Below are 20,828 nucleotides of genomic sequence, written 5' to 3' on the forward strand. Positions count from 1 at the left end.
GTGGGGGTATGGATGGCCATCATGAGATGGAGAATGCTTCATAAATTGCTCTTTGCTGCGAGTCAGGATTATTCAAGTTAAAGGTGCAAGGAGCAAAGCGATAAGTGCCAAGTGCAGTACCCATGAGAAGCAGTCAGAAGTCACCTACCTGGGGCGACCACAGGAATGGGAACTCTGATTGGCTGCTATGGGTTATAGAAGTTTGCACTTAGCACCGTTCGTTGACTAGGGCATTTGAAATTTGTCTTACTTCCAAAAAATGAGAGTGATGAGGTGGTTGTGTGTGACAAAATACTGTCCCTTGTCTTTATCCCCCCCCCCCAGGGTGAGCAAGGGGTGGAATGTATACAGACAAGACTGACAAACCAGAATTGTAATGTGCCAATTGCAATGGTTTACAGCTCAAACTGTTATGAGTGGTGGTAAATGTCCAACTGCAATGCAAAAATGGCAGTCGCCACAAAGGGTTAGGGGTCTGAATACAACTGATTCAGTTCCTCCTAAAACAGGATGACACCACCTAGGAGGAGCTATGTGAAATGGTGTCTGTCTCTCCATCCATAGGGTAACCCCTTCCAGGAGGAGCTATGTGACATTGGATTTGTTCATCCCACCACAGGGTAACACCACCCAGGAGGAGCTATGTGTCATGAAGTTTGTCTTTCCTGCGCACAGGGTGACACCACCCAGGAGGAGCTATGTGACATGGAGTCTGTCCCTTCCACCACAGGGTGATGCAGACAGGAGGCGTTATATGACATGAAGTCTGTCCCTCCCACCACAGGGTGACACCACCTTGGAGGAGCTATGCAGCATGGAGTCTATCCTCTCTGCCACAGGGTGGCACTACCCAGGAGGAGCTATGTGACATGGAGTTTGTCTCTTCCACCACAGGATGACACAGACAGGAGAAGCTATGTGACATGGAGTCTGTCCTTCCCACCACAGGGTAACACCATCCAGGAGGTGCTATGTGACATGGAGTCTGTCCCTCGTACCACAAGGTACCACCACCCAGAAGGAGATATGTGACATTGAGTCTGTCCCTCCCACCACAGGGTGACCCATACAGGAGGAGCTATGTGACATGGAATCTGTCCCTCTCACCACAAGGTAACACCACCCAGGAGGAACTATGTGATATGGAGTCTTTCCCTCGTATCGCAAGGTAACACCACCCAGAAGGAGATATGTGACATCTAGTCTGTCCCTCCTACCACAGGGTGACCCATACGGGAGGAGCTATGTGACATCAAGTCTGTCCCTCCTACCACAGAGTGACCCATACAGGAGGAGCTATGTGACATGGAGTCTGTCCCTCCCACCACAAGGTAACACCACCCAAGAGGAGCTATGTGACATGAAGTCTGTTCGTCTCTTCCACTAGCTGTCAATACAGTTTAGCTACCGTGTTCTACTGCCAGAAAAGAAAGGAAAAATGCTCAACTAGTTTTAGAATTTTTTCCCTCAATGTGTCTGGTAGAACATGGGGCCTAATTTATCATAAAATCTGAAAGAATAACTGTCAGTGTTGCAAGAAGCAAACACAAAGTTCTCACCTTTTCCATTTTGTCTTGCACTGAACTCCTGAGGACATTGCCAACTAACTATAGGCCGATGGTGTGAAGCAGGGGTGGACTGACAACTCAAGGGGCCCACGGGCAGTAAGGGATCATGGGGCCCCTGTGTTCTTGCCCACACTAAAACCACACCCAAAAAAGCTTATGAAAGGTAGCAGGGGCATCTCATGGGGTTCCCTACTGACCCCGGGCCCTTGGGGAGTGCCCGAGTTCCCAAGTGGTCAGTCCACCCCTGGTGTGAAGGAAAGTCTTTTCATGTAGCAAAACAAAGTCAAGCCATGTCCACACAGGGCTAACCACAGGCTATGCCAACCAACAAGTGATCAGCTCAGAGAAAGATTCATTTTGATTGGTTAATATGAGCTACTGCACTCTAGGCAGAATCTATGTCTGGCAGAAGAACTGTCTGTGTTGCAACTATTCAGATTGTAATTGTCATTTTATTTCCTGTGCAAGTTTAGAATTGAAAAGAAGAATCTCTGAATCTGCCATAACATGTCACAATATGATTGTCAATCTCCTTTAGATTTACCTGCAGTCTGTAGTATGACAGCCTACCCAAACAATCCATTTGATTTATATCCAATTAGGAAGGCCTTCATACTACTTAGGGGCCCGTTCACACTATCGTATTTCAAATGCCCTTCAACACAGGATCACAGAGCTAAAAGCATATGAAAGCTAGTTACCACTATAGTCTGCAAAACTCTTCACATCAGTGCATTGTGTTTTTGAAAAGTCCTGCTTGTGGCATCCTTTGTGCGTTTTGATTAAAAACGCACAACACATTATAGTACACGGAGAAGTCACGTGTCCAGGGGCGAACTCAGGGGTGGACTGACAACTCATGGGGCCCCCGGGCAATAGGGGATCATGGGGCCCCTGTGTCCTTGCCCAAACTCAAAAAAGCCTATGAAAAAGGTACCAGAGGCATATCATGGTCCCCCTACTGACCCCAGGCCCTTGGGCAGTGCCCGAGTTTCCAAATGGTCAGTCCGCCCCTGCCGCGAACTGACCATTTGGGAACTCGGGCACTACCCAAGGGCCCGGGGTCAGTAGGGGGCCCCATGAGATGCCCCTGGTACCTTTCATAGGCTTTTTTGCATGTGGTTTGAGTGTGGGCGAGGACACAGGGGCCCCATGATCCCCTATTGCCCGGGGGCCCCATGAATTGTCAGTCCGCCCCTGCACGTGTCCATATCTACAGCGAAGAAAACACGTAAAATGCAAGCAAATTGCACGGAAAACATGTCTTGCATTGCATGAAATTTTAATGCAATGCATAAAAAAATTCTCTATAACAGACGACGTGCTCTAAGAAAGACTCATGCATTTTTTAATGCGATTCTGTGAACGGACTTTAATGGGTTCATACACCTCTGCATATAACAGCATGCTCGCCTGCGCATTTTACATGGGTTAAGGTGTGGCTAGATTGGGAACCCCAACACAGGACATTCGCACTAAAGAAATGCATGAACTTTTTTTTTTTTAAATGTGCTGTATCAAAACGCATGGTACTTTGTCACCATACCTTTTGGCATGCTACAATGCAAGCGCGTTATCAAGGCACACTGGTGTGCCGATAAAGCGGAACTAAAGTGAACATATTAAAAGAATTGCACGCAGGCAGGCTGTATGTTGCAGAAAAGGCATGTTATGTCTCTTCTGAAATGAAACAATCTTCTGTAGAAGGCACATTGAACTGCGCATGCGCAGCTCAGTTTACATTCTTGGCACAGTGTCTTGATGCCCGTGATGAGTGAACTCCTGTACATGCGCGGGTGTTATGTCATCCCATGTCAGCCAAGACCGAAGTAGGAGAGAATATGTCAGCACCGCTGACAGGATCCTGCAGAGATTGGATCACTGGAGAGGAGGTATTTGCAGAGTTTAGTTCAGCTTTAAGAATGAATTGCACCACAACACGCCTGCAGGAATGACATACGTTCTCATGCAATGTTGCGCACATTTCCCTGCCCCACAAATGTGATTCTGGGCTTAGTGTTGATAAAATTCCAACATGTGTGTCCAAGCTTGATTCATGAAGGCATTACAACCGGCATGGTGTAGTAATGCACAGCAACCAATCATAACTAATTGTGAGTTAACTATACTTTAAGCTGATTGGTTACTATGAATTACTGCACTTTGCATGCCATTGTTGCCCTCTGTGCCGCCTTACCGAATAAATGTAATTTGTCGTTGGGATATGTTGATGAATGAGACCCCCCTTGGCCTCTACATATCCTGAACAAAGATCAAACGACATGCTATACTGAAACCCCCATCAGCCAATTACAATAATCCGTTCAACGCAGACAAAACACACGATGATTTCCGATTCGTCACCACGAGTGTCTGAACTCAACCTTAATGTATGCATATATAACCATTTGTTCATATTCAACTCTTGGCAGTTCTATTGGCCAGCTGCCTGCTGCAATGTCTAAAACCCTAGAGCCTCTACCATAGAGTTTTCTTGGCAATTATGAGGTAGATCACCGGGCCTTTCCTTAACCCTTCCCCCAATTGCCTGGCTTGGGCCCGTCATGCAGAATGTGATAGCACCAGGGGCGGACTGAGAACTCATGTGGCCCCCCAGGTAATAGGGGATCATGGGGCCCCTGTGTCCTCTCCTACACCCAAAAAAGCCTATGAAAAAGACAATGAAAGGTACCAGGGGCATCTCATGGGGCCCCCTACTGACCCTGGGCCCTCGGGCAGTGCCCGAGTGCTCAAATGGTCAGTCCGCTCCTGGATAGCACAAGTACATAGCCAATTGGTGAAAAAATACTAGGGCCAATTATTCTGCCAACATGTCTTTAGAACGTGGGGGGAGAACCCATGCAAGCACAGGAAGAACATGTAAACTTCATGCAGTGTCCTGGCTGAGATTCAAACCAAGGACTTCGGTTCTTCAAGGCAGAAAGGCAAATCACTAAGCCATTGTGCAGCCCCCAGCCATTTAATATAAAGGCCAAATTATTATTATACAGGATTTATATAGCACCAACAGTTTGCGCAGCGCTTTACAAATCTAGAGTATGTGTAATTTTGCGTCTGCTCTTGGCGCACATTGATCATGGGTCATCTTTGAAAGGTATTGAAGGTTGTTCTGGTACATGCCGCATACTGCCTGGATGCCACACATTGTATCAGGGTATCTTCACCTCATGTACATTGTGGTCACCATTAGAGATGGTTGGCTTGAGGTGGACGTGCGTCCACCATGGAAAAAGACTGGTGCATCGGTAGATGCGTTCTGACCTCGTATGTTTCTCATTCAGGTGTTCCTCTATAGCAGTATCTTCCTCTTCCATCCATAGACTGTCTCAAAGCGTTCAGTTTGTGAACCTTACCTCTTCTGTCATCAGCATCTCTCTACCCCCAACCAAATCCCGCAGTACCCTCGTGATCTATTTTCACCATAGCATCATCCCTACCCCTACTCCATCATGGTCTCCCAATATATGTGACCCCCATTCTCCAACCTCCTCACACCATATATCACAATGACAACCTCCGCCCACAAGACCATGCATCGAAATCTCCTCTCTCCATCTCACCGTCTCACAATGTCACCCTCACGCCTGCTTCCATGTCTCACAAATTCCCTCCTAATCCATCTCCACCTGTCTCGTTTCTCGCCATTCCCTCTTCTCCTCCATCGCTATGTATCTCATTACCATCTCCATCATCCATCTCTCTGTCAGCGGCGTCCCTCCTGCCACCCCCAGGCCATAATGACACTTGTCGTTGCTAAAAAAAAGCATTCTTTTATGGGGCTGAGGTATTTTTATACGTGAGACCGTTGTCAGAGCAATGGCTGACCATCGTCATTGGTTGACGGACTACCGGGGGGCCCGAAATGGTCATGGGCCTGTAGGTGTAGCTCTGTCTGCAATCAGCTAACCAATGCTAATGAAGACACCGGCCTTTTTTTTTTTTTTTTTTTTTATTGTGAGAAATGAACTTTCAGCGGCCATTTTTGTTTATTACGTCTATTGTCCGGGGGTAGCATGCGAGCGTGGTACGTGAATCCGAGGGCTAAGTGTGAAAGTAGAGTGTCAGACAGAGGACGGATTGTGTCTGAGAGAAAGGAGTGGATACTGCAGAGAAAACAGGGAGGAGGGGGGGAGGCTGAGGAGAGAATGGAGCCTTTCAGGAGATGCGTGCCACTGACAGAATATGACACAAGGTGAACTGTCAAGGGCCGGTGTTGGCCTCCGACACAGGAAATGGTGGGTGTTTCCTATAGGCCGAGGATAGTCAGCAGGCACAAAGGGTAGTATGGCCTTTGAGTAAATAACCCTTGGCCTATGCTGCCCATAGCAACCATGTATTTGCTGCCATTGTAGTCTGGAATGTGAACATGTGATGGGTTGCTATGGGTAACATAGTCTTCTACCTTCCTGTGTTATAGAGCAAGGGTGTGCGGTAACCTATGGCAACCAGCCATTGGCTCGCCAGCCATTGGCTCGCACTACTAAAAGATGCTCTGTAACTTCTTCCAGGTGTAAAAGCCTTCCATGTGCGGCAGTGTATAACAAAGGGCACGATGCACGCTTACTCACTACAGCAAACTGCCAAGAGCAGACTTCTGTAAAGCATAGCAAACAATCAGAGGGCATCTTTCACCGGTGTGGCTTAAATCTATGGAAATTCGGTTGCTATGGGTTACCGTGCTTGGTCATCACTGCTTGGTCAACCGAACCTGCGCAGCACAGGGCTAGCCAGAGTATGACACCGGACAGCGTTGTCAGAGGCAACGTGAAACATGAATGACAGCCAATCAAAATGTATCTTTCACCGGAGTGGCTTAAAGAAATGGCGATTTGGTTGCTATGGGTCACAGTGCTTGGTCATCACTGCTTGGTCAACCGAACCTGCGCAGCACAGGGCCAGTCAGAGCATGACACCCGACCGCGTGAAACATGCGACACTTTATGTAGGTGACACAGGACACCGCTGGCCTTTCCCATAAGGCAAGTAAAGACACAAATTTTTCACCTGCATGGTGCAGTCACTCAAACCAACCAATTGGATATAGGCTAACGTACGATGGATGAGTGAAAGATGCTATCTGATTGGCAGCTATGGGTTGCCATACTTTGCTTAGTGACTTATTGAACAAGCCCTGATAGTATTGGGGCACCAAGCGTGACTTAGGAGGCGATATATAACAAAATCAACAAAATTAACAAAACTGTCCCATATTTCTTGGGAGAATCCTTGGTGAAAGTTGGGTGAAAAACTTCATATATATATATATATATATATATATATATATATGTGTGTGTGTATATATATATATATATATAGTTGTATGGGACGGCCACATAATATTAAACCATAGCAATATATTCTATGTTGCTCAAATGGAAAGAATGTATAAGTCTATCTATCTATCTATCTATCTATCTATCTATCTATCTATCTATCTATCTATCCATCCATTATCTATCTATCTATCCATCTATCTCAAGTCAATATTTAATTTTTGCTTAGTACTCAATGCCTTGACTGTACACATCATATGCCTATCAAGCAGCCATGCCTACACGCACACGCGTGCTCACACGCCCAATCACTGCCATGTCTCTTCTATTGTTCTCAAGAACCTTCTCTCCACCTCCCCCCCCCCACCACCACCACCACCACCACCATTACCATCACTATGTTCCTGTAGGTACCAGCTGCAACTGGGCTGGGTGTACGTTGTGCTGGTTTGTCTATCCTCTGTCTATCTATAGATCTATCTATTTTTCCATTTCCGATACATGGCATGACTCTAGCATACCAAGGACACAGGGCACCCTCCCATTGGAAATGTCTTTTCTTCTTCTGCATTGTAAGACGTAGTCAAGTCCCATATGGGTGTCCCCTGGGAATTGTTCCTCCATCCTTCCACCCTTTTCTATCCACCTTTTCCTGCGGAATACAACCCGTCATCTTCATCCTTAACCCCTTCCTGCCATCGCACTTCAAGGAGACCTCAAACCACCCCCCTCTCCCCGTTTGGGGAATATTATAAGATGGCGGTACTTACAGTCACCATGCTGAGGGAACGTAGGTTGGATGCTGTGGATTTTCGGTTGCGCCTCTCTTGCCGTCGGGATCCTTTCCTCAACGTCCTGGCGTCCGAGGTGCGCCTGCCCACCCCGCCGCTCCCTTGCCCCTTCCCGGCGGCCGTCACGGGATCGAGACAGGGAACGTTCGTGGAAAAAAAAAAAAAAGAATAATAATCAAACGGTACCAAAAAGATCCCTCAGCTTGGCAAAAAAAAAAATATATATATATGAATATATGGAAACTGAGAAAAGAATCCAAAGGTAGCTCAAAAATAGGTAGAAAAAAAGGTTCCAAAAAGCAGTGCGGAGAAAGGATGGATAGGCAGTTTAGGGGGGTGGGGGGCCTTTGTCTGGAAAGAAGAGGAGGGGGGGTTGCTAGAATTTGGAGAAAGGGAATGAGAGAAAAGGGAGGAGGGTAGGGTCCGATATGATTCTCTGTGTCTTTTCCCAAAGTGTTGACACCTATTCTCCCTTCATGTGAAGAGTCGGGTCCCCCTCTCCGCACTTATATATGGAAGTGAGGATGGTGCAGCTCTTTCGGCTATTGGCTGCGGAGAGGAGAAGGGGGAGAGGAGGGGGGAGGAGATGCCTCCGTCCTTCCTCTTTTCTTCTGATTTTTTTTTCTTTTCTTTGCTCGAGGGCCCCCTGAGAAGAGGGACACAGAGGAGGAGACTGTCACACCTGCCGATCAGCAACACTTCTATATGTGCTGCCATTCTATCCGATTTAGAATTCAATCTCAGATCCCCCCCACCTCCGGTCTGTGGTCCTCAATGCAGCCTTGTCAGTCACCTCCTCCTCCATCACTTATTCCTCCTCTGCATCCTTCACATCTCTCTGCCCATCCTCCATCCCTCTGCCTTGTCCTCTCCCGTCTCCCTCCGGTACCCGTCTTGTCTTTGTAGTGTCAGCTCTGAGCAGCCTGCCATGTACCGTGTATGCGACATCTTCCTGAGTGTAGCCTAGGAATTCAACCCAAGGTTCATGACGTCTACAAGTAACGTCTCCTATGTGTTGTCCATAGACTGCAATCTGTTATCTACATACAGATATGTCATGTCCTACAGAATCACAGCACTGATCTACACATATACAGTGTGTTACATTGTACAAGGGTGACATCACTGTTCTCCTATGTATGTTACATTGTACAAGGGTGACATCACTGTTCTCCTATGTATGTTACATTGTACAAGGGTGACATCACTGTTCTCCTATGTATGTTACATTGTACAAGGGTGACATCACTGTTCTCCTATATATGTTACATTGTACAAGGGTGACATCACTGTTCTCCTATATATGTTACATTGTACAAGGGTGACATCACTGTTCTCCTATGTATGTTACACTGTACAAGGGTGACATCACTACTCTCCAATATATGTTACATTGTACAAGGGTGACATCACTACTCTCCTATATATGTTACATTGTACAAGGGTGACATCACTGTTCTCCTATATATGTTACATTGTACAAGGGTGACATCACTGTTCTCCTATATATGTCACATTGTACAAGGGTGACATCACTGTTCTCCTATGTATGTTACATTGTACAAGGGTGACATCACTGTTCTCCTATATATGTTACATTGTACAAGGGTGACATCACTGTTCTCCTATATATGTTACATTGTACAAGGGTGACATCACTGTTCTCCTATGTATGTTACATTGTACAAGGGTGACATCACTGTTCTTATATATGTTACACTGTACAAGGGTGACATCACTACTCTCCAATATATGTTACATTGTACAAGGGTGACATCACTGTTCTCCTATGTATGTTACATTGTACAAGGGTGACATCACTGTTCTCCTATGTATGTTACATTGTACAAGGGTGACATCACTGTTCTCCTATATATGTTACATTGTACAAGGGTGACATCACTGTTCTCCTATGTATGTTACATTGTACAAGGGTGACATCACTGTTCTCCTATATATGTTACATTGTACAAGGGTGACATCACTGTTCTCCTATATATGTTACACTGTACAAGGGTGACATCACTGTTCTCCTATATATGTTACATTGTACAAGGGTGACATCACTGTTCTCATATATGTTACATTGTACAAGGGTGACATCACTGTTCTCCTATGTATGTTACATTGTACAAGGGTGACATCACTGTTCTCCTATATATGTTACATTGTACAAGGGTGACATCACTGTTCTCCTATATATGTTACATTGTACAAGGGTGACATCACTGTTCTCCTATATATGGTACATTGTACAAGGGTGACATCACTGTTCTCCTATGTATGTTACATTGTACAAGGGTGACATCACTGTTCTCATATATGTTACATTGTACAAGGGTGACATCACTGTTCTCATATATGTTACATTGTACAAGGGTGACATCACTGTTCTCCTATATATGGTACATTGTACAAGGGTGACATCACTGTTCTCCTATGTATGTTACATTGTACAAGGGTGACATCACTGTTCTCCTATGTATGTTACATTGTACAAGGGTGACATCACTGTTCTCCTATATATGTTACATTGTACAAGGGTGACATCACTACTCTCCAATATATGTTACATTGTACAAAGGTTACATCACTACTATCCTATATATGTTACATTGTACAAGGGTGACATCACTGTTCTCCTATGTATGTTACATTGTACAAGGGTGACATCACTACTCTCCAATATATGTTACATTGTACAAGGGTGACATCACTACTCTCCTATATATGTTACATTGTACAAGGGTGACATCACTGTTCTCCTATGTATGTTACATTGTACAAAGGTGACATCACTGTTCTATATATGTTACATTGTACAAGGGTGACATCACTGTTCTCCTATATATGTTACATTGTACAAGGGTGACATCACTGTTCTCCTATATATGTTACATTGTACAAGGATGACATCACTGTTCTCCTATATATGTTACATTGTACAAGGGTGACATCACTGTTCTCCTATATATGTTACATTGTACAAGGGTGACATCACTGTTCTCCTATATATGTTACATTGTACAAGGGTGACATCACTGTTCTTATATATGTTACATTGTACAAGGGTGACATCACTGTTCTCCTATGTATGTTACATTGTACAAGGGTGACATCACTGTTCTCCTATGTATGTTACATTGTACAAGGGTGAGATCACTGTTCTCCTATGTATGTTACATTGTACAAGGGTGACATCACTGTTCTCCTATGTATGTTACATTGTACAAGGGTGACATCACTACTCTCCAATATATGTTACATTGTACAAGGGTGACATCACTACTCTCCTATATATGTTACATTGTACAAGGGTGACATCACTGTTCTCCTATGTATGTTACATTGTACAAAGGTGACATCACTGTTCTATATATGTTACATTGTACAAGGGTGACATCACTGTTCTCCTATATATGTTACATTGTACAAGGGTGACATCACTGTTCTCCTATATATGTTACATTGTACAAGGATGACATCACTGTTCTCCTATATATGTTACATTGTACAAGGGTGACATCACTGTTCTTATATATGTTACATTGTACAAGGGTGACATCACTGTTCTCCTATATATGTTACATTCTACAAGGATGACATCACTGTTCTCCTATATATGTTACATTGTACAAGGGTGACATCACTGTTCTCCTATATATGTTACATTGTACAAGGGTGACATCACTGTTCTCCTATATATGTTACATTGTACAAGGGTGACATCACTGTTCTCCTATATATGTTACATTGTACAAGGGTGACATCACTGTTCTCCTATATATGTCACATTGTACAAGGGTGACATCACTGTTCTCCTATATATGTTACATTGTACAAGGGTGACATCACTGTTCTCCTATATATGTTACATTGTACAAGGGTGACATCACTGTTCTCCTATATATGTTACATTGTACAAGGGTGACATCACTGTTCTCCTATATGTTACACTGTACAAGGGTGACATCACTGTTCTCCTATATATGTCACATTGTACAAGGGTGACATCACTGTTCTCCTATATATGTTACATTGTACAAGGGTGACATCACTGTTCTCCTATATATGTTACATTGTACAAGGGTGAGATCACTGTTCTCCTATGTATGTTACATTGTACAAGGGTGACATCACTGTTCTTATATATGTTACACTGTACAAGGGTGACATCACTACTCTCCAATATATGTTACATTGTACAAGGGTGACATCACTGTTCTCCTATATATGTTACATTGTACAAGGGTGACATCACTGTTCTCCTATGTATGTTACATTGTACAAGGGTGAGATCACTGTTCTCCTATGTATGTTACATTGTACAAGGGTGAGATCACTGTTCTCCTATGTATGTTACATTGTACAAGGGTGACATCACTGTTCTCCTATGTATGTTACACTGTACAAGGGTGACATCACTGTTCTCCTATATATGTTACATTGTACAAGGGTGACATCACTGTTCTCCTATATATGTTACATTGTACAAGGGTGACATCACTGTTCTCCTATGTATGTTACATTGTACAAGGGTGACATCACTGTTCTCCTATGTATGTTACATTGTACAAGGGTGACATCACTGTTCTTATATATGTTACACTGTACAAGGGTGACATCACTACTCTCCAATATATGTTACATTGTACAAGGGTGACATCACTGTTCTCCTTTGTATGTTACATTGTACAAGGGTGACATCACTACTCTCCAATATATGTTACATTGTACAAGGGTGACATCACTGTTCTCCTATATATGTTACATTGTACAAGGGTGACATCACTGTTCTCCTATGTATGTTACATTGTACAAGGGTGACATCACTGTTCTCCTATATATGTTACATTGTACAAGGGTGACATCACTGTTCTCCTATGTATGTTACATTGTACAAGGGTGAGATCACTGTTCTCCTATGTATGTCACATTGTACAAGGGTGACATCACTGTTCTCCTATGTATGTTACATTGTACAAGGGTGACATCACTAGCAGGGGCGGACTGACTACTCTACAAATACATGTTGGGTTGTACAAGAATGACATCACAACTCTACAATATATGTTCGATTGTTCAAGAATGACATCACTGATCTATGGATCAATATTCAAGAATGACATCACTGTTCTCCAGTATATGTCAGATTGTACAAGGATGACATCTCTACTTTACAAAATCATTAGGTTGTACAAGGATGACATCACTACTCTCCACTATATGTTAGATTGTACAAAAATGACATCACTGATCTACAGAGAAATATTACATTGTACAAGGATGACATCATTACTCTCCAGTATGTTAGATCGTATAAGGATGATATCACTACTCTACCAATATGTTAGGTGGTACAAAGACGACATCACTTTTCTCTAAATATGCAGTATGTTATCTGTTTACAGGAGTGACATCACCACTCACCAATTACAAGTCACATATTGCACAATAGAGATAACCTTCACAAACACGCTACTTTTTTCAGGAGACACACTACCATTCTCCAGATATATTTTAAAGGAATGACATCACCACTCCCCAAATATACATTATATTCTACAAAAGTGACATCATCACTGAAAATTCACATGACATGTGACAGGATGAACATAACTAGTCTCCTGGGAGTTTATCCTTTGAAAACATATTATATGATAGAGAGGTGAAATCGCTATTCTCCAATATATGTTACAGGAGTGACATCACTTCTCTGCAAATATTTTATAAATCATCACTGCTCAGCAAATATATGTTAAATATTTACAGGAGTGACATCACTACTCTCTAATTGTATATTATATTGCAAGGGCATCACTCCTCTCCATCTCCACGTATATACAGTATGAGGACTTTACTGAAAGTAATACAAAATGGACATAACTTTTGACTAAACCTACCTAAGTCATTCAAATTTCAAATGCTGGTAGAGTAGACGTAGCTGTAGACAAGCATCTAAATCTACTGGTCCTCTGAAGCTCGATGCGTGTTTAGATCGCTTTTCAGAGGCAATCAACAGGTAGTGAGGAGGTGAAGTGACACCTCCTCATTTTCTGTTTTAACCCCATTTTTTTCCAACAAATATGCCGGTATGTTTGTGGTGCCTCCCTGTTTAACTGAATTGGTCGCGTTTGGTGAGCTTGCCACCCGATGATCACTGCATGTCAGGTATTTTTTGTCTTCAACCTGAAGCTTTGCAACTACAAATGTAAACATTCCTGTTGCCTATTGCAGTTTAAGGGGGAGCAGTAAAAATGCAGCTCAGCTGCACATTTTTACTGCCCCACAAGCACACTTCTACACGATGTAACTCTTCCTCTATACTAGTGGTCCCCAAACTGCAGCCCTGGGGCTGGCTGTGGCCTTTTGCTTGCCTTTATCTGGCACTTGAGGCATTATTCCTACCACTGACACTAACAATGGGGCAATATTCCTGCCACTGACACCAACAACAGGGCACTATTCTTTGCACTGATACCAACAATGGGGCACTATTCCTACCGCCGACACCAACAACGGGGCACTATTCCTTCCACTGATACCAACAATGGGGCATTATTCCTGCCACTGATACCAACAATGGGGCATAATTCCTTTCACTGACATCAAAAACAGGGCATTATTCCTGCCACTGACACCAACATTGGGGCATTATTCCTGCCACTGACACCAACATTGGGGCATTATTCCTGCCACTGAAACCAACAACGGAGCACTACTCCTGCCACTGAAACCAACAACGGAGCACTATTCCTTCCACTGATACCAATGATAGAGCACTATTCCTGCCACTGAAACCAACAACAGAGCACTATTCCTGCCACTGAAACCAACAACAGAGCACTATTCCTGCCACTGAAACCAAGAACAGAGCACTACTCCTGCCACTGAAACCAAAAACAGAGCACTATTCTGCCACTGAAACCAAAAACAGAGCACTATTCCTCCCACTGATACCAATGATAGAGCACTATTCCTGCCCCTGATACCAACAACGGAGCACTATTCCTGCCACTGAAACCAACAACGGAGCACTATTCCTCCCACTGATACCAATGATAGAGCACTATTCCTGCCACTGACACCAACAACGGAGCACTATTCCTGCCACTGACACCAACAACGGAGCACTATTCCTGCCACTGATACCAACAATGGAGCACTATTCCTCCCACTGATACCAATGATAGAGCACTATTCCTGCCACTGACACCAACAACGGAGCACTATTCCTGCCACTGACACCAACAACGGAGCACTATTCCTGCCACTGATACCAACAATGGAGCACTATTCCTCCCACTGATACCAATGATAGAGCACTATTCCTGCCACTGACACCAACAACGGAGCACTATTCCTGCCACTGACACCAACAACGGAGCACTATTTCTGCCACTGACACCAACAACGGAGCACTATTCCTGCCACTGACACCAACATTGGGGCATTATTCCTGCCACTGACACCAACATTGGGGCATTATTCCTGCCACTGAAACCAACAACGGAGCACTACTCCTGCCACTGAAACCAACAACGGAGCACTATTCCTTCCACTGATACCAATGATAGAGCACTATTCCTGCCACTGAAACCAACAACAGAGCACTATTCCTGCCACTGAAACCAACAACAGAGCACTATTCCTGCCACTGAAACCAAGAACAGAGCACTACTCCTGCCACTGAAACCAAAAACAGAGCACTATTCTGCCACTGAAACCAAAAACAGAGCACTATTCCTCCCACTGATACCAATGATAGAGCACTATTCCTGCCCCTGATACCAACAACGGAGCACTATTCCTGCCACTGAAACCAACAACGGAGCACTATTCCTCCCACTGATACCAATGATAGAGCACTATTCCTGCCACTGACACCAACAACGGAGCACTATTCCTGCCACTGACACCAACAACGGAGCACTATTCCTGCCACTGATACCAACAATGGAGCACTATTCCTCCCACTGATACCAATGATAGAGCACTATTCCTGCCACTGACACCAACAACGGAGCACTATTCCTGCCACTGACACCAACAACGGAGCACTATTCCTGCCACTGATACCAACAACGGAGCACTATTCCTGCCACTGAAACCAACAATGGGGCATTATTCCTGCCACTGAAACCAACAACGGAGCACTATTCCTCCCACTGATACCAATGATAGAGCACTATTCCTGCCACTGACACCAACAACGGAGCACTATTCCTGCCACTGATACCAACAATGGAGCACTATTCCTGCCACTGACACCAACAACGGAGCACTATTCCTGCCACTGATACCAAAAACGGAGCACTATTCCTCCCACTGATACCAATGATAGAGCACTATTCCTGACACTGAAACCAACAACAGAGCACTATTCCTGCCACTGATACCAAAAATGGGGCATTATTCCTGCCACTGAAACCAACAATGGAGCACTATTATTCCCACTGATACCAATGATAGAGCACTATTCCTGCCACTGATACCAACAACGGAGCACTATTCCTCCCACTGAAACCAACAACAGAGCACTATTCCTCCCACTGATACCAATGATAGAGCACTATTCCTGCCACTGAAACCAACAACAGAGCACTATTCCTTCCACTGATACCAACAACGGAGCACTATTCCTGCCACTGAAACCAACAATGGAGCACTATTCCTACCACTGATATCAACAACGGAGCACTATTCCTTCCACTGATATCAACAATGGGGCACAATTCCCCCCACTAATGCCAATGATGGGGCACAATTCCTCCCACTGATACCAATGATAGAGCACTATTCCTTCCACTGATACCAACAATGGGGCACTATTCCTGCCACTGAAACCAACAACGGAGCACTATTCCTCCCACTGATACCAATGATAGAGCACTATTCCTGCCACTGAAACCAACAACGGAGCACTATTCCTGCCACTGATACCAATGATGGGGCACTATTCCTGCCACTGATACCAATGATAGAGCACTATTCCTGCCACTGAAACCAACAACGGAGCACTATTCCTCCCACTGATACCAACAATGGGGCACTATTCCTCCCACTGACACCAACAATGGGGCACTATTCCTCCCACTGACACCAACAATGGGGCACTATTCCTCCCACTGACACCAACAATGGGGCACTATTCCTCCCACTGACACCAACAATGGGGCACTATTCCTCCCACTGACACCAACAATGGGGCATTACTCCTTCTACTGACACTAACAATGGCGCACTATTCCTGTCACTGAACTGGCACTCCATTCCTTCCACTGATGCCAGCAATGTGGCACCATTCCTCCAACTGACACCAACTATTTCTCCCCCTAAAACCAAAGAGCAAGCATTGTTTACTCCCAATGCCCCCTTAAAGTCAAAAGGAAAGTAAACTGGCCTTTTCTTTAGAAGGTTTGGAGACCCCTGCTCTATACAAAGGTACAACCCAACAAAGCCACCATGACAAGCAATGCATTTGCGCCATAGGTGAACCCAACTCTCAAATCCTCTTTAAAGAAAATCAGGTGTACATCACCTTCATCCTTCTGCCCCGGTACCTGTTTCAGGGGCTGATGTACTCCAGGAGATGTCCTCCATGTGGGGTGGACATGCCCTATGCTAACCCAGTTCTGGACAAAATTCCTTAAACTATTACAATCATTACTAACCTGTCCTTTTCCCCAAAGAACCGATGTCCTGTTACATCTGAAACCGAAATACCAATGTAAACTGGCTCCTTATGTACTACTGGCAGCAAAGCAAACTAAAGCAAAAGCTTGGAAACAGTTCACCCCAGGGGCGGACTGACAACTCATGGGGCCCCCGGGCAATAGGAGATCATGGGGCCCTTGTGTCCTTGCCCACACTCAAAAAAGCCTATGAAAAAGGTACCAGGGGCATCTCATGGGGCCCACTACTGACCCCGGGCCCTCGGGCAGCGCCCGAGTTTCCAAATGGTCAGTCCGCCCCTGGTTCACCCCCTTTACAGAAGTCAGCTGCCGCTTGGATTTCTTTTTCATCAATGAAAAGCTCTCCAGCGTCATTTTAGATACACATGAGAAATTCCTCAAAATATGGACCCCTTGGTTCCAACATGCCCATCCTACTATGTTATTAGCCAGTTATGCATTACTATACACATCGAGACCCGGGGCACAGGCTCGAGCGCCTTCATGACTTCTCTTTCCTTCACTCCATTTCTTTTTTAGGCTCTTCAATATGGATGATTTATGCTTTGCTCTTGCGTACTTTCTCATTTTATTTTTTGAATTGTGCATTTTTATACGTTGATATCTCACGCACCAACGCCAGATTCCTCAGTTAGGGCGTATGGCTTTTCTGTTGTTACTTATGCTGTTCTTTCTTTGATGCAACATAGTCACTGGACTTCTCTGATGCACCATAAGTGTTGTCTTTGTTATGGTTTTTGTATATAATGTATTACCGCCTCAGCTTGTAAGCTATTGAGGTCACTGTCTGTTAACCAGTTCCCTACCGCGCTATAGCCGAAAAACGGCTATAGTGCCGTTGTCTAGTTCATGGAGGGTGTCCATGGATGTCCTCCCAGAACACGTCCTCTGCTTGGTGCCGCCAGTGATTGCTGTGTTCTATGGACACAGGTGATCATGTGATATGGTAAACGGCCAATCACAGCTGCCTTTTACCATGTGATCCAATGACACAGCAGATCACCGGGTAAATACAGTTGCCAGCAGTGCCACCCACCTGTGCCCAGCAGTACCACCCATCAGTGCTGCCGAGCAGTTCCACCCATCAGTGTCCAGCAGTGCCGTTAGTCAGTGCCACCCATCAGTGCAGCCCATCAGTGTCGCCTATTAGTGGAGCATCATCAGTGCCAGCTCATCAGTGCTGACTTTCAATGCCGCCTAGAGTGTGCCTCTTATCAGTGCTGCCTATCCGTGCCACTTCATCAGTGCCCATCAATGCCGCCTATCAGTGGCCATCAGTGCTGTCTATCAGTGCCCATTAATGCTGTCTATCAGTGCCCATCAATGCTGTCTATCAGTGCCCATCAATGCCGCCTATCAGTGGCCATCATTGCTCTCTATCAGTGACCATCAGTGCTGTCTATCAGTGCCCATCAGTGCTGTCTATCAGTGCCCATCAGTGCTGCCTATCAGTGCTGCCTATCCATGCCACCTCATCAGTGCCCATCAGTGCTGTCAGTGCCCATCAGTGCTGCCTATCAGTGCCCATCAGTGCTGTCTATCAGTACCCATCAGTGCTGTCTATCAGTGCAGCCTCATCAATGCACATCAGTGAAGGAGAAAAATTACCTGTTTGCAAAATGTTATAATAGAAACAAACAAAAACTTTTTTTTTGCTCTTTTTTTGTTTATAGTGTAAAAAATAAAACACCCAGCAGTGATTAAATACCACCAAAAGAAAGCTCTATTTGTGTGAAAAAAATTTCATATGGGTACAATGTTGCATGACCGCGCAATTGTCATCCAAAGTGCAACAGTGCTGAAAGTCTGGGCACGAATTGGCCTGGGCACGAAGGGGGTATAAGTGCCCGGCAGGCAAGTGGTTAATATGGCAGAGGTTACATTCTATACCTGGAAAATTTATTGAAAAAAAAATCAGGTGTGCTCTGATGTACCCATTTTTTTTGCAGCCACTTTCACCTTGTCTGTGTCAGCCAATCATTGTGCACAGGGTTTACCTTTCATTGAATCAAAAAAGTGGAAGTTCAGGACACTAAATGGTGGATGGGGGACCACTGACCAGCCAAATTTGCAGATCCCCTGATTTGCTGCCAAAAATTAGTGTGGTCTCGAATTGTCATGGTGAAAGTGAACCATTTTCAGATTCTTCTTCAGTCACTTAGTCCTAATGTCTTCTCCAAGCTTCTTAAGTGTCTCAATGTACTGCTTGCTGGTCACAGAACAGCCACATTCCAGAAAATCAAGGAGAATGATGCCCTTGTCATCCTAGAAAACAAACACTGTGACTTTCTTTGCTGGTTGCTGGATCTTGAACTTCTTAGTTCTTGGGGAAGAGGTGTAATGCCATTCCATGGAAAGATTCTTCGTTTCTGGATCATAAAGACACACCCATGTTTCATCCTGTCACCAGTGTCTTCATAGGCTTCAAACACTTCCAGCAGATCAGAGCAGACTTCCACCCAAATTAAATTCTGGTGTCAGCTGCTGAGGTTCCCACTTTGCACACACTTTCGGCTACCCTTAGACTTCCACCATCTTCTATATTGCAGTGTGCAGTCCAGCTGTGCGGCAAGCTCATGCATTGTGGATCGGTCTGTGCCAATCAATTCGTCCACTCGCTGACGATTTGTGCCAGTGGCCACAGTTGATAGTCTTCCACTGTGTGGTTTGTCTTCAATGCTGGTTTCCTCTTCTTTAAACTTCTTTATCCATCTGTGCACATTGCTCTTGACAATGGTCATCTCCATAAACATTCTCTAGGCTTCTGTGGATGTCGGACAGCTTGCTCCCCTCCTTCATGAAAAACTCAATGACGGCATGTTGCTTCTGCTTGGAATCTATTTTTTACCTACAATACAAAAGAAAAAGAAGTTCATTTTACCATCATCAATGAAAAATTTACAGCATGACTCCAAAACACCATATCCAAATTCTGCTGAGTTTGGAACCCTTGGCTTACAGCATTTCTCCTCAACAGACTTTGACCACCACCTGCTGGACCTGTGATGGCCTGGTCCATAACACCCCAAAGTACCCTTCCTCAGCCTCATCTCCCTCTCTCTTTTTTCTCTTTTTACTCCTCCTTTAGCTCAGTTACATAGGCTCAAGCTTCTGTGGATGTCGGACAGCTTGCTCCTCTCCTTCATGAAAAACTCAATGATGGCATGTTGCTTCTGATTGGAATCTCATTTTTACCAGCAATACAAAAGAAGAAGAAGAGTTACTATAGAGGAAGAGTTACTCTACTAACATGTGAAATTTGAATGACCTATGTAAATTAATAAAACAGTTATGCCCTAACTGCAACCCAAGGGGGTCTCCAGATCTCATCTTGTCCTTATGACCCACATCCTCAGATATGCAAAACAAGTTATAGAAAAGACCTGGCTATCACACCACATTCCTATTTTGGAGGTTAAATCTCAAGTTCATTTTACCATCATCAAAGAAAAATGTACAGCATGACTCCAAAATACCATA

At 44.5% G+C, this 20,828-nt stretch overlaps 2 protein-coding genes across 6 annotated transcripts in view; both read right to left on the reverse strand.

Annotated features, from left to right (window-relative positions):
• The window catches only part of ELAVL3 (ELAV like RNA binding protein 3), a 108,330-nt gene extending 99,676 nt beyond the window's left edge, over positions 1–8,654 (reverse strand). For 2 of the 5 annotated variants that reach the window (XM_089688844.1, XM_089688842.1), the window contains exon 1: positions 7,633–8,649. In XM_089688844.1, coding sequence (XP_089544970.1) covers positions 7,633–7,641 — 9 coding nt within the window. In that variant the 5' untranslated portion in view covers positions 7,642–8,649. Of the gene's footprint in view, positions 1–7,632 lie in introns of all 5 variants that reach the window. The other 3 variants (XM_089688843.1, XM_089688846.1, XM_089688845.1) reach the window with 3 other exon arrangements.
• A 9,642-nt stretch (positions 8,655–18,296) lies between these two features.
• ZNF653 (zinc finger protein 653) overlaps positions 18,297–20,828 on the reverse strand; it is a 119,285-nt gene continuing 116,753 nt past the window's right edge. Inside the window, exon 9 of the mRNA XM_089688851.1 lies at positions 18,297–20,196. Coding sequence (XP_089544977.1) covers positions 20,193–20,196 — 4 coding nt within the window. The 3' untranslated portion in view covers positions 18,297–20,192. The remainder of the gene's footprint in view (positions 20,197–20,828) is intronic.

The sequence above is a fragment of the Staurois parvus genome, unplaced genomic scaffold, assembly GCF_062004578.1.
Source record: "Staurois parvus isolate SC_StPar_1 unplaced genomic scaffold, SC_StPar_1.0 ptg000456l, whole genome shotgun sequence".
Lineage (NCBI taxonomy): Eukaryota > Metazoa > Chordata > Amphibia > Anura > Ranidae > Staurois > Staurois parvus.